Genomic DNA, 24807 nt, shown 5'->3' with positions numbered 1-24807 from the left:
CTTGTCTCGATATTTCTTCACCCGTCGTTTCTTTATGTAATTTCCAAGCATTTATCCCGAGTATATCTAAGATATTGAAAATTTCGTAGAGAAGCGTGTCATGCTATCCTTTGCCTGTCTCGCTAATTTTGGTAACTCTCTTTTATTTCTGCGGATAATTCCAACAAGCGTAGTTTTTTTTTGCAAGAAGTTTACTCGCTAATGACGCGCTTGTAAAAAAATTGTCAGTTGTTATATTTCTCCCATTGCCCATATATGGTCCTGTTAATTTTAAAGTTACAAACTTCCAAAATGGGACCGATGATTCTCTCCCTTTATTTTTTCTCAAATATGGAAAGCTGTTTACCATATACTTACTATTTACATCGGAAGCTAACCAGAATTTTATGCCAAATTTGTCCGATTTCTCGGACATGTATTGAGTAATACAAGTGTATAAAAGTATTTATAACATGCTTTTGTAGAAAACAATTGTTCATATATAGCAAGATATGCACCTGGTTTATAATAGTTTTGACTATTTTCGATAAACTTGTATCAAACTTCAGAAATCAAAGCGAACTTATTGTTTTGTAAGCGTTAGCTTCGTTGATATTTGTTGTCAAACCGAATAAATCTCTTGATTTCTGTGGAATCATTCAGGCTCTTAATTGACGAGAAAAATGACAGACCCTATTTCTTGTTCTATAATTGTCTACACTGTAGATCCATAATTACATTGTACACTCGTAAAACAATTACTGGGGTGCGTTTTCTGAAGAACGTATTTGTATATAACATAAATATTGTAAACGGTCAAATGACCGCTCGCAGTAGACTAGACATAGTATACATTTTTTCGGAAAGTAAACAATAAAAAATGTTTTGAATATTGAAAAATGGGTTGTGTGTATATTATAGGAAAAGTCAATAAGCTATATGGTGATACAGTAAAGTTGTATACGAGAAATTCTAAACGAAATTTAAAAAAGGGTCATTTGACCGCGCATGGTAGGTTAAGTGTTAAGGTCTATAAATTATTTAAACTTTTGTACCACAGGAATTTAAGCTTTTTATATAAAAAAGATAGCATAAAGTTTTTGTCATAAAAAAAAATAGATTATTTTTTTAGCAAAAATAATTGCTAGAAAAAATATTAAATTTAGCAAACACTATCTATCTAAAAATACCTGTCTTTAAAAATAAACATAATTTTTCTTTATTTCTTTTATTTTCTATTTCTCTTTTTACTTCTATATGTAAACTTATTTAATAATGTTTTATTTTATAAGAATTAATTGGCCGCTAAGAACTTTTACTATAAATGCCATTTTGCAGATGTTGTCCAGAAATAAAAACGATTTTTTTGCTGATAATAGTAAAGAAACAGAAGGATCCGCAAACTCGATTTAAAGAATATTTCAATGATATTGTAAGTAAAGTTACATGCTTTGTACTAATTATTATGCGAATAAAAGTTATCACCGAAATTACAGTTTATAATTAAATCTTTAGATTTTTGATATTTTGAAGAGAGTGCAAAAAGATGTCGAAAAGAAGATTATTCTGATAGAAGGAGACACGAGTCAATTGAATATAGGATTGTCAGAGAGGGACCGCGAACGCATTAAACATACCGATATAATTTTTCACTGTGCAGCATCCGTACGTTTTATGGAAAATATTCGTTTTATAGTTAACACAAATAGCAGAGGAACAAGGGATCTTTTCTTGCTTGCACAAGAAATGATAAGCTTAAAGCTACTTTTTTTTTAGTTAAATTATCCGTATACAAATGCGTATGTTTAAGCACAATTCCCGACTAGATCAATTTATTTTTATATTGGCATTAGTATAATTTGAAAAAAATAAATTGTTTTAATTTTATAATAATTTTGTTCTTTAGGCCTTTGTTTATGTTTCGACTGCTTACTCGCAATATGTTTACAATAAAATCGAAGAAAAATTGTATAAGCCACCTATGAAGACAGAAGACATAATTTGATTGACAGAGATTTTAACCGAAGACCAATTAGATTTAATCACCCCAAAGTAATAAAACATTAAACCTATTGCATTCTCTTAAAGATAAGTCGATAAGCATATTCGTTTGTTTTACCGGCTACTGGGTAAGTGGCCCAACACTTATGCATTTTCAAAGGAAATCTGTGAAGATACTGTACGGCAATACTCTAATGCAATTCCAACTTGTATCGTTCAGCTATCCATTGTTGTATCAACAGAAAAGGAACCAATTGTTGGTTGGATAAACAATTTGTATGGATTTACAGGTGTTTTTTTTGGTAGCTTGAAAGGTTTTTTACGAACAATGTATTGTGATAGAGACTTAAGGGGTTATATACAGTTAGACGGCCGAAAAAAAGTGAATTTTCCAGAATTTTTCTGAGAAACCTTTTAAATTTATTGATCCAAAAATTTATACACATATTATGGTGTCTTTTAACTGTATTTTAAGACTTAGTGCTAGCAAAAATATTTATTTGAAAAAGAGCTACAGCTGATCTCTAGGAGCTCCTCTCAAAAAAGACGTTTTGCGGTGACCACTATATCTCGGAACTGGATTATCTTAAATTAAAAAACCAAACAGATTTCGGTAAAATAATGTTAAATCTAGTAATTAATCGAAGGAATAGGCAAAATAAAATTTTTTGACAAAATGGCGGTTTCTCAAAAAAAAAATCGATTCTTTACCAAAATTTCGGCCTTAAATTGTTTATAAAAAAAAAAATATCTATCGGAGAGGAAAAATCTTCGATTAATTACTAAAAAATATATTTAAGAAGGTCGTGTTAAAATTTGAGACTAATCGGTTTAGCCGTTTTTGAGTAATGTTGGTCACTGACTTTGATAACACCATTTTGAGAAAAACGCGTTTAAAGTTTGTACCTTGTACTTCCAAGCACTCTGAAACGCCTTTTCAAATTAGCTTGTAGCTTTGAAAATATTCACCGGAACGATATGAAATTTTCTGTGTGTATTCTTAAATATATGTACATTAAGAAAATAAAATTAAAAAAAAATTGATTTTTTGAAAATTCTAACTGTATATAACCCCTTAATTTGTGATATAACTCCTGCTGATTATGTTGTCAACAACATTATTGCTGCAGCAGGGGACGTTGCAGAGAAACGGTAATTTTTTTCTTCTTTTTCGAATAATCTCTTATTTCAACTTTTAATTATTCTCTTAAAATATCATTTACATTAAATAAGATAGAACTTTTATCGCATATTTTTATATGACATGGTGTTAATCTTTCCAGCAGGGATAGCATGTACTTACCTGTTTACGATGATATTCCAGTTTATAATTCTGTTTTCTCCGTTCAAAGACCAGTTACTTGGGGTACTATAAAGGATGATGTATTCTTTGAGGGATATCAAGTCTCGTCGAAAAATGTGCTTTGGTACAGCACTTTATGGACTAGAAAGAACTATTATTTCTATATTCTTTTGACAATTTTTGTTTGCACAGGATACCGGCAATTATATTGGAGTCCTTATTATATCTCAGCGGAAGAAAGCCAATGTAATATATAATGATATTTAGATTAACAAGCAATTTATTATCCGTCGATGAAATAGAACATAAATAAATAAATGATATTTTTTTCAGATTGCTTAATGTCTACAGAAAAATAACAAAGTTTGAACATGTAAATAATTTCTTTACAATGAATGAATGGGAATTTACAAACGATAATGTCTTGAAATTATGTGAGAGTGAGAGAAAGACGAAGAGTGCGAGTGTTGGTGTGCGTGAAAACAATTGATGAATGTGAAAGATGTGTAAGAGTATGCAGCGATATCGGTATAAGTGTGAGTGCACGCAGCGATATGGACATGAGTGTGAGTGCGCGCAGCGATATGGGTATAAGTGTGAGTGCATGCAGCAGTATGAATATGAGTGTGTCCAGTAAGAAAGAAAAGCGGGCGTGCACCCCGAAGTCTCTCGAATATTCCCGAACCGGAAATCGGGAAAAGGTCTTTTGTTTAATCGGTCGGGAATAGTCTGGAGATTTCGAGAATGATTGACGGAAGTGATTGGGACCATTGGTGGGGTGAATGTGTATATAAGCGCGGCGAAGAATGCGTTCTTCGCCTTCTTGATTCGGTGCGACTATTTGTGAGTGAAAGAGTGTAATACGAGTGTACTTAAGATTTCTAACTATTGTTACTTACTTTTCTTATCTTTTCTATCTCTTTAAACCTTAATAATTAAACATTTGTTCTATTATAATAAATACTTATATTTTAAATTTAAATAAATCTTACAATTATGGGACAAATTATCTGTTGTTGATAAAAGTAACTTCTTTTTTAATGTTGCTGATATTGATTGGAAGTGTTTTTCTATTACTTACATCAGAGGATTGCGAGTATTTTTAATTAAAGACCCAAGGGATACGGTTGAAGAATCGAGACCTTTTTATAGAAGGTAGATGTTTTATTATCTTTTTTTTATAACAAATATTACCTTTATCCTATTTAAAATTATTTAACCTTTTTAATGTTTATCGTTTCAAGTTAAAAATTGCTCATTATACATTGAAGTGGTTTATTTATATTTTGATTCTTTGGATTTTATACTCTTTATTGAAGTGAAAAATTCTTTATAATGGGAGTGATCTGAAAAGTAAAGAAACGGCTATGAGCTATGAAACGAAACTATGAAATGGCTGCTATACTAAATAATGAGAGAAAAAGAGACAAACATATAGGATTGAGCCTGCGAGAGAATGAGACGGAATATAGCTATGCAGTTTTTCCTATTCTTGGTCTCCTCTTTGTGCTATGCTTCGTAGTTATCGCTCCTGGTTGTATATGTGTGTGTTTGTGGGCGATTGCATACTACAAAGCGTGGACACGTATTCTTTCGATACTCGAAATGTTTGTAGGTAGAAGCGATAGAAGGGTAGAAGGAATAAACAGAGATAAGCACGTAGGTATGCGAAAAAAGTATAAGGTCCAAACGAACCGACGGTCGAAATAAAGAAAGAAGGTGCGTGGTCTGTTTTTATTTCACCGAACGTGGTATTTCATTTAAATTTAAAAATGTTTCTATTTTATTGAAAAATTAGTATTAAATTATTTATTTCGCAAATAATATAATTACCAATTACACAATATATAGAATATAATAATTGTATTGTCTGCAATATTTTACATAAAAATGAAATGATTATCAGATAAATCAGAGAAAAAAAATTAAACAACATTGTAGAATACTTTTTTTATAAATATCGAAAGACATGTTTTTTAATTATAATGTTTGCGTATTTAGAAAATTTATACTAATTTTCCAATAAAATAGAAAAGTTTTTAAATAGAAGAAACTAGACACGTGACAAAAACAAATAAACCTTATTTACTTTATATTTTCAATAGAAATAAAATAATATAACCTAATTTACAATTATAGAAAAAAAATATAGAAAATAAATTAAAAGAATAATTTTTAATATTATAAAATAAAACAACGGAAAGGATAAATAGATTATAAAATCGTTGTAATTCAAAACCCGATGAAACGAAAAAATACGACCAGAATTGTTCCCTTCTTTTACAGCATCTTCAGGTATTAGTTGCAACACAAAAAGAAATACTTGTGTGTGTTAACCCATGATAAAGATATCTCACATTCATAGAAAGTGTGAAAAGTTTAAAAGAAAAAAAATTCTTTTACCATAGTTTCAAAAAAAAAATATTATATTTACTTAGGTTAAGATAGGATATCTTTCCACCGACAAAAATTCTACCATTTTTGTTTCTATCTATTGCTATCGCATTTAGCATTCCATTTTTATTGCTTCAATTCGGAAAAGTGTACTTTTTATCAGCTACTCCACCCAGAGAACATACCAATGATCTTCATTATATATGGTAATAATATTATAATAAATAAATCCTACAATTATCTTACTCTTAAAACTGTGCATTCGTCTCATTCTCTCGAAACTTAGATTTTAAAGGTTTCACTTCTAACACGTGTGATCTGCACACATGATTTTTTTTCCTGCAAGCAATCTTTTGAGATCTGCAAATAGGATAAAGTCATTGAGAGCAAGATCTGGAGAATACTGTGGATAGGGAAGGAGTTCGATGCTAATTCATACAACTTTTTCGTTGTTTTCTTGATCGATTGTAAGCACGAGTCATATGGCTCGGCCCCTGGGCCTCTGGAATGCCCGGGCGGCCGGCCCCGTTATCAGCATGGGTAGACTAAACATCCTCCTGGTGCTCGATTACGATGGAAGGACAAGGGAAAGTGCTATCCATCGCTGCCTTCGCGTCAGCGACGATCATTCTCTGTCGGGCTTCTTAATTGTAAAGACGTAAATAAATCGGAAGTATTTTAATCAACGCTTTTAGTTGGATTATTTACTTGCCTATCCGAACCAAACAAATTCGTTATCGTTATTTTCTTGCGTATTCGTAATTCTCTATTTCGGACGCTTGTAACATAACTGGCGCAGCCGGTAGGATACTGTGAGGCTGACAAATCTGGATTCTCCGCCAGATTCTTGACGGAAATCATCAAAGAGGAGGCAGCTGGTGTTTTAAACCTATCGTCACAGTCCACTACGTCAAACTTTAGAGTCCACTTGCAAGCAGAGTCTCACTTGGAATCGTCAAAGAAATTAGTAAGTCTTTGAAATTCCTTTCATTCCATTTCATTATAACCCTATTCCCAAATACGATTGTTGGAAAATATACAAAATGGCTCTGAATATACAAAGTGGTTTAGAACAATTTAAATTAAGATTAGCAATATGGCGCGACGCGATTCCCATTTATGAGGGGGGAACTAGATTTTTGTCGCACTTTCTACAAACGTTTGACAAGTTTGTCGAGAATTTGGCAACCAATGATGATGCCATAAATGTATCATTATTTGCACTCATAAAATCCAAAATACAAGGAGAAGCATTAGATTTGGTAGTTGCGAATAACCCGCCGAATTGGGCCGCATGTAAAACACTCCTAATAAATAGATATAGTGATCCTAGCTCCGAGGAGTTATTATTTAATAAGCTCAGTACGCTTTACCAATTGACGAACCAAAACTATGAAAACTATGCAGACGACGTCAAGTTGCGGTTAAACAAACTAAAAGCGCATGTACAATTAAATGTTCAGGACGCGCCATCGGTCGTTTTAAAATGTTCATTTTACGAAAATGTCGCAAAAAATGTATTTATTAATGGTATTAAGGAACCTTATCATACATATCTTACACACTTCGAACTGGAGGATATCGAAGCCTGCCTAATGAAATGTAGGAAACTTGATAATCATTAGCAACAGGCGGCATTCCTCAGTTTTGCAAGGCACCGGGAAAATAAACCAAAATCTAACATTTTTAGTTCGAGTAATTCAAGAAACACAGATCTATTTGTAAGAGGAAATTTAAGAAATTTTAATCAATTCAGCACACCTGGAACATCAGGAAATGGAAACTCATTTCAACGATTTCAATCGTGGCCAATAATTGCACATACACAGCCTAGATTCGCAATGGCAAATTTTGGGGGTAATTCCGGAAGAAACTTTGGAAATAATTTTGGAAGCGGTGTCAATAACCAGCCTAGACAACAAAGTTATCGACCTACACCCATGTCGGTGGATACCGGAAATACTAGTAGACCAAATGGAAATCTAGTTGATAAATCGAATAATTTATCTGCGACGCCAAGTAACTTTGTACCAAAAGCGAATAATTTCTTTAGAAGCACAGGACCCCCGAATTTCATTTCAGAGGAACTGCATAATCAGGAGGAGCGCGAAGAGACACCAGAATGTCAGGAGGAATTGCATTTTATCGATGATAACGTCGACAATTACGGAAGGGAAGAAATGTGTGATGCTGAAAATTTTCAAAGAGACCCCAATCTCACCGAAAAGATATAGTCAATTTAAATAATATTGGAAGCTCACCTGAATTGCCACACCTCATAACTAACAACCCACCGTTGAAAATTCTCATAGACACTGGAGCATCATCATCTGTCATAAATTCAGAAATAGCGTATAAATTATTTTCAAAAAATATTTTCCCATATAAATTTGAAATAAGGTCAGTGCATAAGGTAACACAGGGTACGCATGCTCTCACGTTTCCGATTTTACAGGAATTTGGAGACGACACGCCTATCACATTTCTAATAGCGAGATGGCACTCAACATATGATTGTTTAATCGGAAATAAAGACTTACAATACTTGAAAGCAAGTATAAATTATAAAACCAGGACATTCAGCACAGGAAGTTTTGAAATAGATTATTTGAATAATATACCGGGCAATGTAAGCCCGTCGTTATGAATCACCATCAGGATACGAAGACGATGATAAGGACGGATCATATGAACAGCGAGGAGAAAGAAAGAATCGTAACACTATGCTGTAAATATCGGGATTGCTTTTACAGCGATAACGAAAAGCTATCAGCAACCACTGCAGTAACACACAACATTAGAACGAAGGATGACCATCCAATCTACGTCAAAGGTTTTAGATATCCGTATCACCTGAAAGAAATTATACAGGAACAAATAAGAAAATTGCTAAACGACAAAATTATTCGGCCAAGTAACTCACCTTATTCGTCACCGGTTTGGGTCGTCCCGAAAAAATCAGATGCTAGCGGAAAAAGGAAATGGCGTATGGTCATCGACTATAGAAAATTAAATGACAAAACTATCGAAGATAAATAACCGTTACCAAGGATGGAAGAAATCTTAGAAAACTTGGGTAAATGTACTTACTTTAGCACGTTGGATCTAGCGCAGGGATTTCACCAAATACCTGTAGACGAGAGCTCAATAGAGAAAACGGCTTTTTCAGTCGAAAACGGACACTACGAATATGTCCGAATGCCTTTCGGTCTGAAGAACGCTCCTGCCACATTCCAACGAATGATGGACAGAATATTGGGAAAATATTTACACCGATTTTGTTTCGTATATATGGATGACATAGTAATATTCTCCAAATCACTGCAGGAACACCTACAACATTTAAAGCTCATATTGGAAGAATTAAGGAAGTACGAATTAAAGATTCAGATAGATAAAAGTGAATTTTTAAGAAAGGAGGTTCCATTCTTAGGACACATAATAACACCCGAGGGGATAAGGACCAATCCTGACAAGATCGATGCTATAGTCAGGTATTCCATTCCGAAAACGCAAAAAGAGGTGAAATCGTTTCTGGGACTCACCGGATATTATCGAAAATTTATAAAGGACTATGCTACAATATCCAGGCCACTTACAAAAGTACTTACTAAAGGTGAACAGATAGATTGTCAAAATTCAGATTACATGGGGGCGTTTAACAAGTTAAAAGAGTTAATTACGAATGCGCCCGTACTAGCATACCCTGATTTCTCGAAGCCTTTCATTATTACTACGGACGCGTCGAATGTTGGAATCGGGGCCGAATTATCCCAGGAAAAACACCTTATATCATGCTATTTGAGAACCTTAAATTCTGCGGAACAAAATTATTCCACTATAGAAAAGGAACTATTGGCCATCGTGGAAGCATGTAGGCATTTTCGGCCATACATTTATGGGAGAAGATTTACTATTGAGACAGATCATAAGCCGCTTACCTGGCTTTGGTCCTTAAAGACACCCAACACTCGCCTAATTCGATGGAGAATTAAATTAGAAGAATATGATTTCGACATTAAATATAGGAAGGGTCGTGAAAATAGTGTGGCAGATGCCTTAAGCAGGATAGAACTCAATGCTCAGGAGAAGGATGACGATATGGCAACCGTTCGTGCATCGGATGAAAATCTAGACTTCTCTTTGCCCATAACGGGAAAAAACATTCACATGTTTAATTACGGTGTAATAATCAAATCAGGAAGAGACTATGAGGTGAAAACGATCAAATTTTTTAAGAGAAAACATCAACCCTGATAAACAATATGGAATTTACTTTGCAGACGAGAATTTGGAAACCCTTATGTATAAAATACTCAAGGAACATTTCAAAGAAAGATTGAAATTGATTAAAACTAACATCTACACACCTGTAATAGATCGAAAAAACTTTGTGAAAAAATTGGAGGAGTGTCATAACCAAAACCATAACGGCATACAGGAAACTATAACTCACTTTAAAAGAAAATTTTACACTTTAAACATGGACTGTATCATTCAAAATTATATAAACCAATGCGAACTATGCCTAGAGAATAAATATGAGAGAAGACCATATACAACGGAGTCTTATGGTCCTATAATTGCTAATAAACCGCTGCAACACATACACATGGATATTTTTCATATTGGTAAAGAAAAATTCTTAACGATCATAGACATATTTTCCAAATACGCTCAAGCCTATCACCTAATGGACGGAAACGCCACAACCATTTTAAATAAATTAAGACATTTTGCCTCACATCATAATTTTCCAGACAAAATCACTACAGATAACGGTAGTGAATTTAATTCGGCTGTATTCAGGGAGTTTAACCGCATACACAAGATAGATTACCACCAAACCACCATCAATCGCCATACGTCAAATGGACCGATGGAACGTTTACATTCCACTCTAAGAGAGAAATTAAGTATCCTTATGGAACAAAATCCTGGAGAAACGATCAAAAACCATATTACTACAGCAATTTTAATTTATAATCAAAGTATTCATTCAACCACAAACTTTGCACCTTTTACCCTTTTATATGGACCGTACGAAGATTTACATAAACACGTAATCGAACCGGAGGCCGACACAATCGAGAAATATAATGAGATACGGAAAAATGAAATTTTACCTTTCTATAACACTTTATATAATAAGCAAATAAATAAGCAAAAATTACCTAACGACTCCGATAAAACATTAGAAAATAAAGAAATCTATATTAAAACACATAAACAACAGCGTGACAAAACGGCAGCACGATATCAGAAAGTACTTGTAAACGAACAAAAGGGTCCCGCGTTAGAGTGTTATATACATGGTCAACCCTGACGCTATAATTTACGAAGCGCCAAGAAATTAAGAAAGATCTCTTCTTCACAGGACGATGAGGATTGCACTGATCCTGTTACTCACGGCAATGCTCGCGAGGGATGACAATGAGGGGGACATTGGTTCGGCCCATTATGATTATCGGCAAGGAGTTGGAAGAATCATAGCAGAGTATCACCACATACACTTCAACATAAACATTCATAATCTAAGAAGCATATATACTCAAATTCTCACTAATTACCATATGTTATCTCTAAAACAAGAACTTAAAGAATCAGGATTATTAAAACAAGTTGCAATCATTTGTGAAGAAATACGTCAAAATTTACAACAGATAGCACCTTTCAATGAAAGGAGTAGGAAAGGCTTGGTGGATGGATTGGGCACTGCGATTAAATATTTTTTTGGGAACCCGGATGCGGAAGATTTGAGAAAAATCAATAGTAATTTAGAACTACTTAACTATCAACAGCAAGAGGATATAGTCATGATAAATAAATCAATAAGTGTAATATATAAGGTCGGCAAGAATATAAACGCTAACATAGGAATTATCAACGGAAGTTTGTTAAATATGGCAAAAACTTTGAATGACCAAAACATCAAATTTAATCTCTTCGAAGGAATAACCACGCTTATTATACAGGGACAAAATTTTCTCGATTTGTTAGGCAAAATAAAAAGATCTTTCATCTTTTCGGAACAATTATTCGATTTGGAAATACTTACATACGAACAAATGTCAAATATTCGTGCACACCTTTTGGGTATTTATTCTTATAAGGAGCTTATGTTACATTATCATAGCTTGTTAGATTTTCGCTTTACTAGGGGAACAATCGTATTTACCCAAGACTCTATCATATATGTCCTTAAAATTCCTATCCTAAATCCCATTGAATTCGCCTTAATTCAAAGACTTGCTATTATCAATAATAATAATCAAACGGAAATTATTACCACACCTTGGACTTTAATTGGACCTACAATTAAGCTATATATATGCAAAGGAATGTCGGCTCGTTGATAAAGAAGTACACTTATGTCAACAAATAACGGCCGTCGGAACGGGGCCGATCATTGTGGGTGTGGGCTCTTCACTGGTGCTCGTTTACAAATTAACCGAGAATTCAACGTTAATATCAAGCAACTACTATATAAAGATTAAGTATGGTAACAACGAAAACATGATCAGGAGGACACATTTGGTACAGGGGGGTAACCTACAAATCCAAGGGTACGAACTCGACAAAGATTTCGGAGAAGCAAAGCAAATTAATCTTTTACAACCTCTCATAATCAGGAATCATCAACTGAATTTCGAACCGCTGAAAAGTTTGGTAATACCCACAATAACTACCCCAAAATTCATAACTCCTAATAAATCATTCGGATTGGAATTTCATACATCGGTAACCTCGATTGTACTGGTGTTGTTGCTAATATCGGTCATGCTTGTTTACTTGTTGTATAAATGTAAGAACAGGGGGGAGGCAGCATGGGGGGAGGCAACATACCACGGACGTCAAGGACGAGGACGTCCTCGAACTTCGGCAGGGAGGAGTCATATGACTCGGCCACCGGGCCTCTGGAATGCCCGGGCGGCCGGCCCCGTTATCAGCATGGGTAGACTAAACATCCTCCTGGTGCTCGATTACGATGGAAGGGCAAGGGAAGGTGCTATCCATCGCTGCCTTCGCGTCAGCGACGATCATTCTCTGTCGGGCTTCTTAATTGTAAAGACGTAAATAAATCGGAAGTATTTTAATCAACGCTTTTAGTTGGATTATTTACTTGCCTATCCGAACCAAACAAATTCGTTATCGTTATTTTCTTGCGTATTCGTAATTCTCTATTTCGGACGCTTGTAACATAACTCGCGCGAGCAGTGACATGAGAAAACAATTTAACAGGATCATGTTAGTTGATATCTATTCGATATATTCGATATATTACCCTTATCCCATATTTCTATATACGTTTTATGCACACATTTTATATACAAAACATAGTGTTTTATATCGATACGACTAAAAATTATTTTTATGTTTCTTTTATAATTAACTTTAGTTATAATTGTTATTAAATGACTGCGAATATATTTAAAAAAATTTTCTATTTGTTATTATTAGTTATAAAAGTATGAAATAATTCCTATTTATAAAATTATAATCTTCTCTCATTTTGATCTGTATAAGTATACATTTAAATTTATGTTTTATTATTACACTTATTAGGATTAAAAGAAAGAAAATATTTTCTAGGGGCCTCAATTCCTTAATTAAGAAACCTCTGGCAATTTCGTATATGTGGAAAATAAAGGGTTAGGTTCAGGTGTAAAATAAAACACGTGGTTGAGCCAATAGAAGATGCGAAGCTTTAGTAGCTCGTCAGGGAAAAGCATTGCGGCATAAAAACCCTGGATGATTTTTGTGAGATACAACAATAAAGATCCACCACGTGGCGTTGCCACGAGGGAAATTATAGTTCGCGTGAAATATATATAATGAAACGATCTCACCTCTCGCACGCCTGGTGTATAGCGATCCCAACCTTAAAGGTTGTGGGGCAGAATACGCTTACCTCACAACCGTAAAGGTTGGGGTGTTCCCTTTGTTGTTCCTTGTGAATCCTTAAGTCCTCTGTTTCTTGTGGCTTCTTTGTTCCTTAGGTGCTAAAGATGTATTGTCGGAGGCGTCCAGGGGTAAAATAGGAAGAATGGTCCTTTGAGATCAGTGATCGCAGAGACTTTAGTTCATCTGATCGACACAGGGGCGTAAAATTATCGTACACACCGGAAAATTATCGTACGGGCAGGAAAAATTTTGAATGTGTTGAATTTTTCGGAAAAGATTTCAAAAATCTGGAAAATTGTCCAAGTTCCAACTTTTTCAAAGTTAATGACCTTTTTTTTATTCTACAAACGGTTACAGTTAGCTGAGTCTAGTCGGCGGTTCGATAAGTCCACCGGAAGACCACCAATTCATAAATAGAAAGGTGATGCCCTTATTTTTTTTTTTCAATCTGCAAGTTCAAAAAAGCTATCGTAAAAACGGTAAAAACGTCGATGAAACGAAAAAAATACGACCAGAATTGTTTCCTTCTTGTACAGCATCATCACGTATTAGTTGCAACACAAAAAGAAATACTTGGGTGTGTTAAACCATAATAAAGATATCTCACATTTACAGAAAGTGTAAAAAGTTTAAAAGAAAAAAAATTCATCTACCAGAGTTTCAAAAAAAAAAAAAAAATTATATTTACTTAGGTTAAGATAGGATATATTTCCACCGACAAACATTCTACCATTTTTGTTTCTATCTATGGCAATCGCATTTAGTATTCCATTTTTATTGCTTGAATTGGAAAAAGTGTACTTTTTATCAGCTATTCCACCCGGAGACTATACCGGTGCCGTTTGTTATTTTTATTATTTTAATTATAATATTTCCGTATTTTAAAACTTTTTACATATTTTCAATAACATAGATACATTTTTAAATGGAAGAAACTGGAAACGTGACATAAACAAATAAACCTTTGCTATTATATTTCCATTGAAAATACAATAATACAACTTATTTTTAAAATATGGAAAAAAACTTTGTTTATATTAAAAAAATTAAAAAAATTAATAAAATAATTTATAAAACGACAACACTTGTTTCCTTCTTTTTTAAGCATCTAAAGCTATTATTTACAACAACTAAAAATACTTATATGTGATAACTCATGATAAAGATATCTCCAATTCAAAGAAAGAATATCGTCTACCTGAGTTTCAGAAAAAGATATACTATATTTATTTAGGTTTGGTCGATGTATTTTCCATTGACAAACATTCTACAATTTTTTTTTGTTTCGATTTATAGCTAACGCATTCGATATTCAATCTTTATGGGTAGAATTTTGAAAATGTTACTTTTTGTTAGTTACCTACACCACAAGATCGGTTCCTTTTCATGAGAACAGAATTATAAAAAACAGAGAAGGTCAGTTGAAATTTGATCTATATTTATAATCGTTATTATCGATGCGATAATATTCATGCCTATAGTTTCGTAAAGAATATGGACGTGTTGTCATCACTCCTTCCCACTTCTCAAATCCTTTTGTTAAGGATACCTTAGTCTATCCATTAAACAACAAAATCTTCCTATTTCTCCACTGGAGGTCTACGACGATACATCTTAGACAACCTTTGTGGAAAAAACAGAAAAAGCGACAAAAAGTTGACGATATCAGACAAAGAAGGCTAAGTACCACTATCATTTCCAGTTATCATAAATAAGACTTCGTCGTTGCATTTGCATACAGGCGAAGTCAAAGTAAGGTAAGTCACGTGTCCAATTTTTGCTTGGTCGACATTACATTTTCTAACATATAAACTAAGGTTTTTTAAGAAACGAAGCTTCTCTTTGGCAAACATATAAAATTTTATTATACTATTAATTTGGCTCAATCACATATTTTACTTCTTCTTTTGTTTCATCACATTTTCTCCACCATAGCTTATCTCTAAAGCCAGAAGACTTTATTTTTTATATATTTGTTTAATAATACAAAGTATGCCGCAAACTAGAACCAAAAAGTGTGAAAATAAGCAGAAAAAAACAAATTAGGAAAGTTCCAAAGAGTTCAATGGAACGCGTTCGAGCATTTCGTGCACGCTGAAAGGCGTTATTAAATGTGCAAAATAATATTTCTAATGCGGATAATGTTGCGAGCACTGTTCAAAATAGTGAAAACGATCATCGTATGTCATTAAATAGCTGCTAATAAGTATATTTCTTTTCCATTCTTTTCTAAATAGATCTCGATTAATACATTTTTTTAAATTTTATTTTCTAATAAGATCATTCGCAATTAGATATTGTGAGTTGCGATTCAAGTGTTTCCGAACCGAAAACTAACGCTGGACAATTTTGTGAAAATAAGCAAAAAAAAAAAAAACAAATTACTAAAGTTGCAAAGAATTCAACAAAACGCGTTCGAGCATTTCTTGCACGCCGAAAAGTGTTATTGAATGTGCAAAATAATATTTCTAATGCGCGTGATAATGCGTGTAGTGTTCTAAATAGTGTTAACGATCATGGTAAGTACTTCAATATTTTTTCATCAATATATATCTTCTTTAATTTTTATTGCTCACAGATCACATACTTAATCGCCATACGTCATATTTAAAGCACTAATTGTTATTTTCTAGATAGGTGATTCTTTAGTTAATATAATGAATTTATTTTGTAGGTGTTTCTCAAGTTGATAGAAGTCCTAATATTCCGTACTCACAATTTCTAAGAAATAAAGTTGCCCATGATGATTTTGGCAAAAAATTTTTTAACAATATGTTCGGTTATGCATGCTCTGTTTGCGATCGATTATGGTTCTACAATGATTTAAAACCACCACGAGCAGACCATGAAGAACTCTTACGTATAATTATTGATAATTTCAATTCAATTAATGAAATATTACTTTGCACCACGTGTCACCAATCAATCTAGAAGAAAGTTATTGCAATATTGTCCACATACAACGGTTTCAAATACCAATGTATACCTGCGTCTTTGCCACCACTTGATTTAATTTCCGAAAGACTTGTCTCTCCGCGAATTCCATTTATGCAAATTAGACGGTTGAGACACATCCACGGCCAATACGGAATTTATGGTCAAATTATTAATGTACCAGTCGAAGTGGACAATATGGTGAAACATTTACCTCGCTATATTGATGATGACCATTGCATTAACGTTCATATCAAGAAAAAAATATTTACAAATCAAGCTACTTAGTGAGAATGGTAAATAAAAGAATGATTCGTGCATGGCTTCAGTACTTGATTCAAACTCCACTTTATAAATTCTACGATATTAAAGTAGATGACAGCTTTTTCAACTATGATCATAATATTGATGAAATTCATCGAGAAGACGTAAGTGAAGATATACCGATCGAAGAAAGTCTAACGGCACAACAACAGACTCTAATGTGGAATGATGACGAATATTTACGGATTGCACTTGGACAGTATAATTTTCCACGAAGTATTATTTTTAATGAACATGCTGAAGAACTTTCTTTCCCATCGATTTATTTAGGCTATTTCCGAACATTCAGAGACGGAATAAATGCAACACCATTCACAATAGTAGCGACTAGTGAATTACGGAGATCAGACCGGCGTGGAGTTACTCCGTATCATTTATTATACGTTGCTATGAAAATAATGAGAATAAGAGTTCGTGACTCACTTACTATTGCATTTAAGCATGTGGGGAAAAATACTAATATTACACGGCAGCAGATTGAATCAAACGAGTATAATAATAATTGCATCGAAAGTAATTTAGCTTTCCTACGATCAATACCTAATTCAGTTTGGTATTGGAACGAACGAAAAAGAGATCTTTTTGCGATGATTCGAAGATTGGGAAAACCTACTATGTTTCTTACTTTAAGTGCAAATGAGATCGGATGGAATCATTTACTACAATTACTGTACAAATTAAAAAATAAGGGAGCTGAAATTTCCACAGAAGCAGCTGCGTCACTAGATTATATATCTAAGACTACCCTTGTCAATGAAGATGCTGTGACTTGTGCTTTATATTTTAATAAAATAGTCAATGTATTATTGAATATTATCCAATCGAAAAAGAATAGTCCATTTGGAAATTATCATGTTGTCAATTATTTTAAACGAATTGAATTCCAATATCGTGGTAGTCCTCATGCACACATTTTATTATGACTGAATGATGCTCCAGTAGATGCTCTTGGTGCAGACAAACAAAATGCTATAATGATGATCGATCAATTGATATCTGTTTCTTCAACAGAGGCTTCTGGATATATTCGTTTGCAAACTCATGAACATAAATTTACTTGCTACAAAAAAATAAACGCCAATAAACCTCAGAAATGTCGATTTGATGCTCCATTTATGCCATGTAACTTCACCACGATATTAAAACCGATGGAGAAAAATCATCCTGGATATGCCAGTTATGCTCAGCGTTATAAACAATTACAAATAAACCTCGAGAACAATGATTACGAAAACATTGAAGCTTTTTATGACCAAAATAATATTTCTAATGAGGAAGATTACTTTAATATTCTTCAAGCAGGAATTATTAGACATAAAGTATTTTTAAAACGACAACCTAGAGAAAAATGGCACAATCCTTTTAATCCTTTCATTCATAATATATTACAATCAAATACAGATATGCAGTTTATTATCGAGAAATACTCTTGTGCCGCATACGTTGTTGATTATGTTAATAAAACTAATAGAGGTATTAGCAATTTACAGCGGCCAATTCTTGAAACAATGAATGATCATCCAGAATTCAACTTAGTCGAAATAACACGAAAAATGAGTGTTAATATGCTCAATACTGTTGAACTGTCGAGTCAAGAAGCAGCGTGGTATCTACTTCGTGAACCTATGTCAAAAAGTTCTGTCTCCGTAGTTTATATCTCAACCGTATGGCCTACTGAACGAGTGCGTATTAGACGAACACAAAAAGAATTGGATGAATTGATGTATGATGAAAATTTGACAAATGTTTGGAAGGAAAACTGGTTTGACAAGTACGAACAGCGGCCAGAAGAAATGGAAGAATTATCACTTGCACAATTCGTTGCCCATTATACTAAAAATTAAAAAGGAATTTATATTCGCCGAAACAAACAACGCATTATTCGATATAGAAATTATGACATTGCTTCTGATTTCAATGAATACAAAAGAGAAATGGCAACTTTACATATTTCATTTCGTAATGAAGAATTTGATATTCTTGAAGAGATGAAATTTATTAGGATTTACGACGAAAATGAAAATCTTATTTTAAACGTCGTAAAGAGTTCGAATCGAATTTAGACATTAACAAAACGATTGAGATTTGTCGAAAACTATGTCGTGAAGATGGACAAGGGGACGATGACGATGAGATCCAAGATGTCGCCATAAGATTTCCAGAAGTTAATCCATTCCAAGCACTGTATGATAATCCACATTCTGAGGTCAACAATGATTTACGTTTAGCAACGCTAAATAAACTTGGTGCTATTGCTAAACGGAAAGAAAATCTTATGCCCAATGAGCAATATTATGAACTGATGAAAATAGCTAACGAAAAACAAAAGGAACTTTTAATGCATGCCATTCACCATCTTCAGTCAGAAAGTCCATCTCCATTACAAATAATTTTAACGGGCCCTGCTGGATGTTGGAAAACGTTTGTAATCAAATTATTAATGAAAATTTATAATAGATATATTGAAAACGATGGATTCTTCAACTCTTATATCACGTGCGCTTACCCTGGTAAAGCAGCTGTGGCTATAGATTGATCAACGATACATACTGCACTAAAAATTAGTCTTTCTAAGTTGCTTCCTTTATCCATCGAAGTAGCACAACAATATAGATCATTGTTCAAATATGTTCGCGTATTAATTATCGATGAAGTCAGTATGATTGGATCTGAGTTGTTATCTCAAATCGATTCTAGATTGAAACAAATAACCGGTAATTATCAAGTAAATTTTGGTGGATTAGATTTCATTTTGATTGGTGATGTCCGTCACCTACCGCCAGTTCGCGCTACTCCAATTTACAAACAAATAAAGCAACAAATAGCTGGTCCAACATTATGGCGAGGGTTAAAAGTTATTGAACTGACCGAAGTAATGCGGCAAGCCAATCGAACATTTTCTACAGTATTAACCAAAATTGGCGATGATAAGCTCTTGGACGATAACGAGTTGCAATTAATTAAATCAAGATTTTATTCTGAAGAAGAAGCAAACATAATTTGTCCAGACGGGATACGATTGTTCTTCGATAATCATTCAGTTGCTGAAGACAATAACAAAGTTTTAAATTCTTCAGCCCGAAAAGTTATTTCGGAAGCAACTGATGTATATATTGGTTGTCGCAATGTTGAACAGCAAACCTCTATGCCTTTAAAATTACATGAATCGATTAAAAACTATTAATAAATTATTATATAATTTTATAAATAAAACTAAAGGGTTTTCACTGTTCACCTTTAACTGCCAAAGTTTACGAGCTCATGCACAGGATCTTCAATTAGACAGAATAGCATCGTCCTCGAATTTTCTAATTCTTTCTGAGACATGGATGAATAATGAAGACATTATAGACATTCAAAATTTTAAAATTGTTGTTCAATATAAGAGACCACATATGAGATCAGGCGGAGTTGCAATTTATCATAATATAAATGATGAGGCCCGTGTTGCTACTCCACATATAGATATCAATGAACAACAACTGCTATTACTGTCTGGTAAGTTTTTTAAAGTAGAAGATCTATGTGCTTGGCTAACCAATTTGGAACATGGTACTTCTGTTATAATTGTGGCAATTTACATTTCTCCTAATCAATCAATAAATACAATTATTGAATTCATTCACGGCAATTTAATAAAGTACACGCAAAAAGATTACAATAAAATTCCAATGATTTTAAGTGGGGATTTTAATGTTAATTTTTCATTAGATACGGCTCTCCCTTTAATTGAATTCTTGAACACAAAATTATATTTAAAAATGTGCACCAGTCGCACTGAATCTACAACAAGATCAAAAACAGTCATTGACGCTGTATTTCAAAGATATATTGATACAATGGAAACAAAAACATTTATTTCTTACTTTAGTTACCATAAGCCACTCGTGTCATTTCTGGAAACTGAGAACTTGGAGTCTGGATAAAATATGATGTAATGTATTTTTATGTCATGGCCTGGGTTGCTTTCGAAGAATAAATTTCCTTTTTACGGACAAAAAGAAGATATGGACGGTCAAGAAGTAGCAGCTATCCCGTAACAAAACAAAAGTAAGATATTGTATTTATTTTGAAAGGTGAGAAGGTAAAGCGGTTTAATTTTTGTTTTTACACCTTTTAGTTTCTTTAATCCGCCTTCATGATCATTGGATGGATCGAGTAGCTCAGTGGTTATGTCGCCGGTCCCAAGCCCGGATAAAGGATAAGGGTTGAAAGGTTAAGTTAGCTAACTACCCGACGTTAAAACTTATAATAGGCTCACAGACCTAATGACTCGCCTGGCGAGTTGCGATGAGCAACAGGCATTGTGCCAATTTGGAAGAAAGAAGAAGAAAACAGATCTTTTAATTTATGAAAAGTATAAGGTTCAAATGATTGGCAGGGAGATTGAAAATCGAGGTTATCATTGAGAAGGACATTTACGCGGATACAAAGAAGATAGTGACGGTCAAGAAGTAGCAGCTTTTTCGTAACAGAACAATAGTAAGATTTTCGTAATTATTTTGAAGAAGATAAGTTAAATTAGGTTAACTTTCCTTTATATGTCTTTTACCTTATGAAAAGTATTAAGTTGATACGCTGAGCATGGAGAATGGAAATCTAAGTCATCTCTGAGAAGGGCATTTACACGGATACAAAGAAGAAAAATACGGTAAAGGAGTTGAGTATCTAAATCGAGTTCGTCATTAGAATTCGTAATATTCTAGGAGCTTTCAATTTCGGGTGGAGAAAGTTAAAAGAAAAAGCATCTTAATTTCTGGTTCTGACAACTTCCTGGAGGTTTTTACGCCATGGTTCTCCCTTCAGACGGAATGAACTTAAACTCCGGGTGAATACCAGGTCGATGTGTGGTGTGGAGGAGGCCATGGCAATTTATGTCGCCTCTATGCTGTCTGTGCAGTACAAATACTATTTGATGCTGTATACATCGATATATCAAATATATATTAATCACATTTAAACTAAACTAATTATTTCATATTTTAGTTACTATAACTAACTCGTCTCATTTCTTTAAATTGAAAACATGCTTACTGTGTAATATGTTATGTATTATATGTCAATAAAACGTAAAATAATTTTTTAATGTAGTAACAATATTATAATAATAATATTATAATAATAATTTTTATAACAAATAAATCCAACAATTATTCGACACCTGATACTCTGCATTCGTCTCATTCTCTCGAAACTTAGTTATTTGAAGGTTTCACTTCTAACACGTGTGATCTGCACACATAATTTTTTTTTATGTTCGTTTCTTTTTAGTGTAGCATTTTTGTTTCATGGAGTTTCAAACTACTCGGATTCATCGAGTTTCAAATCATTCTGATTCTTAAGAAGTATTCTATTTTAACAATATTGACAGTATATTTAGAAAGTGTTGTAAGTACACATTCTTTTGTTTCAAGAAAATTAAAGGTTTTCACATCAATGATTAGTCAATTTCTTTTACCGACCAATTTCAAATTGTATCGGGCAATACAAAATATGGATAATTTTAAAGAAATTAAATATTTATTAGGTATTCATAAAAATTTTACATTAAATTAAGCATAAATTACGTGATATTTCCTATTTTTTTAAAATTAGACACACCAATTTCTAAATAAACGGTCCATATATAAATTCATTCAATACTAATACTTATATACTATATTACATTCGTTATGCTTGTTTAGAAACATTAGATCTTAGTTTCCTGTTTTACAAAAAAGTTTTTTAAACTATAATAAAAATAAGGTTTCTATTTACTCTCTAAATTTGAATTTAAAATTTTTACAATATTAAAACTTACAACGAATTGTAGTGGTAATATCGTTTTTTGATTAGATCGTTTTTGCAGAAAATAAAGTGACCATATGAATGTAAATAACTTTTGCATATCTAATGTATACGTTTGCACCGCTTGGACTTTAGTATTCCACGACTGCGTCGCATAAGCCTTCAATGTCAACACGTGAGTGAAAGTAGGAAGTGCGACCTGCCCTTTTCTACATCAAGCTAATACGAGTCTTACGTAAGACACTTAAAAGCGGCGAACTCTGACACCACGCGTGGAAATCCGTATCATATTAAAATAATACCAAAACATTATTAATACAGAGTTAACTCGCATATGAAAAGTGTCCTCAACGAATGTCGAAAATATTTGTTAAATATTTATTCCAAAACGTGCTACAACGCTATCAAAACAGGATTATTATTATCTAGATCTTTAGTGCATATAATAAGTTTTCGAATATACTCTTTCATAAAATATATAGAAAAAACTAAGTAGTGCTAAATATTTTCACATCCTACAATAAAAGTAGACATTGTTAAACAAAAAAAGTAGACGAGTTAAGAATAATAATACCGAATACACGGTGGTACATTAATAGAAAAATGAATATATAGACGAATGCACTACAAATGAAAAAACAGTAGAGGTAACGAAAAAACAAAAAAACGAATAAAAAGTGTTAATAACTGCATTAAAGATATAAACATTTTACAAGTTAGATAAAGGAATCAGTCGTGGACCACTTAGGACAAAAGTTTATTTTAAATAGTAGTAGCTTCTTGCATTTTTATTGAATAGTAGGTCTCGATGCGTGAAGATATTTGTTATGACCAAATTCCTCAATTAAGAGTCCTCTGGTAATTAGTTGCTGGGGATGAGGAAGAAGGGATTAGAATAAAATTAATCAAACACGTGGTTGAGCCAAACAAAGAAACAATGCCTTTTTTATTGGCTCGTCAGGGAAAAGCCTTGCGTCATAAAAACCCTGGATGATATTTGATTATAACAATGAGAGTCTACCACGTGGTGTTGCCACGCGGGAAAATACCGTCGATGTGAAATGTATATAATGGAAAGATCTCACCTCTCGCTCGCTTCGCTTACGTTCCTTAACTAATTTAACTTAACTCCTTTGATTTAGATATATATTCACAGGCGTTCAGTAATGGAATGGAAGAATGTCCTTTTGTTCTGGCCCAGCAGGGTTTACGCACTAGGAGTGAGAAGTGGGGATGCGAGAGGTGATGGTAATTAGAGGGGCGCTTCGATAGTTGCTGGTAGTTGATCGATGCTCTCAATGAGTATCGATCTATAGTTCTAATCGATGGAAGCGTACGCTCGCGAATTTCGAATACCGCTAATTACTGTATGATCCTTTCGAATCGTACAATATTCTTTGAACTTCGGACGTCATATGAAAAAGGATATTTTTCGAAAAAGTTATGTCACATAAAAAAAATAAATATTGATGGAAAGTCAATCACAAGCTTAAAAGTTCATTATTTGTGAAATTAAGAAAACCAATAATTGACAATCTGCTCCTTAGTAGAAGCTAATTTCTGGAAGTCAATGAAAAATAAATTTAATTTTAATTCCATATCAAATCTAATCTAGGTATAGAGTAAATAGTTGGCGTTTCGCTCGTTTTGGTAGGCTCATTAATAAGAAAAAGTAAATTTTTTTATTTGTAATCTAATCAAGAATTTCTGACTATTCCAACAATCACACATGCTACTGCATAGACGAAATGGTCACTTTAATTTTACTAACAGAAAGGATTTTTTCATTTTTCATCTTCATATAAAAATATTATATGCTTAATAACATCTTTTTTAAAGCTAAGCTATTTATTCCTGCCCAATATTTCTCTTCTTGCTAACGTATTTTCTTCAGTAGAATACTCGTTATCTTCACTATCTACACAATCAAGTATATAAAAGCTAATGTCTAAACTCTCAGATGAATACTCAATATCTCTCTTCTTTTTTCTTCATTCTACTTAACACTAGAACTACAACACCAGTCATTTTGACTGATTTATATATATTGATATTTTTGATACAAAAGATTTTGATACTAAACATTCATTATTTCATTATTTTACTCATTCTTATTATTATAATTGTTATTATCTAGTTTTTATTATCGCAGAACACGGGGTTCCTTTTGTAAAATAAAA

General features: G+C 33.1%; 1 protein-coding gene and 1 long non-coding RNA gene across 6 annotated transcripts; both read left to right on the top strand.

The window, feature by feature from the left end:
• Window positions 1-1890: 1890 nt before the first annotated feature.
• On the top strand, window positions 1891-4395 carry LOC149032560 (fatty acyl-CoA reductase wat-like). 5 transcript variants are annotated; one of them, XM_089172597.1, is made up of 5 exons: window positions 1891-2108; window positions 2201-3132; window positions 3267-3407; window positions 3476-3529; window positions 3617-4395. In XM_089172597.1, exons 3-5 carry the CDS (start codon window positions 3274-3276, stop codon window positions 3771-3773), a joined length of 345 nt encoding a protein of 114 aa, XP_089028723.1. In that variant the 5' UTR covers window positions 1891-2108; window positions 2201-3132; window positions 3267-3273; the 3' UTR covers window positions 3774-4395. The 5 variants fall into 5 exon arrangements, 4 of the variants coding, with proteins under 4 accessions (XP_089028723.1, XP_089028721.1, XP_089028722.1 ...); XM_089172595.1 differs by having other exon boundaries at window positions 1891-3132; XM_089172596.1 differs by having other exon boundaries at window positions 1891-3132; window positions 3264-3407.
• Window positions 4396-20801: 16406 nt separating this feature from the next.
• Window positions 20802-21926, top strand: LOC149032559 (uncharacterized). Its single transcript, XR_016176587.1, has 3 exons — window positions 20802-20890; window positions 20961-21322; window positions 21404-21926. It is a non-coding gene; the product is annotated as an uncharacterized LOC149032559 (long non-coding RNA).
• The last annotated feature ends 2881 nt before the right edge of the window (window positions 21927-24807 follow it).

This window comes from Polistes dominula, unplaced genomic scaffold, assembly GCF_049000335.1.
Source record: "Polistes dominula isolate Pdom_NZ unplaced genomic scaffold, Pdom_raw_medaka contig_23, whole genome shotgun sequence".
In the NCBI taxonomy this organism is placed as follows: domain Eukaryota; kingdom Metazoa; phylum Arthropoda; class Insecta; order Hymenoptera; family Vespidae; genus Polistes; species Polistes dominula.
Note: the sequence above shows the minus strand (reverse complement) of the source record. Positions and strands in the feature narration are given on the sequence as shown.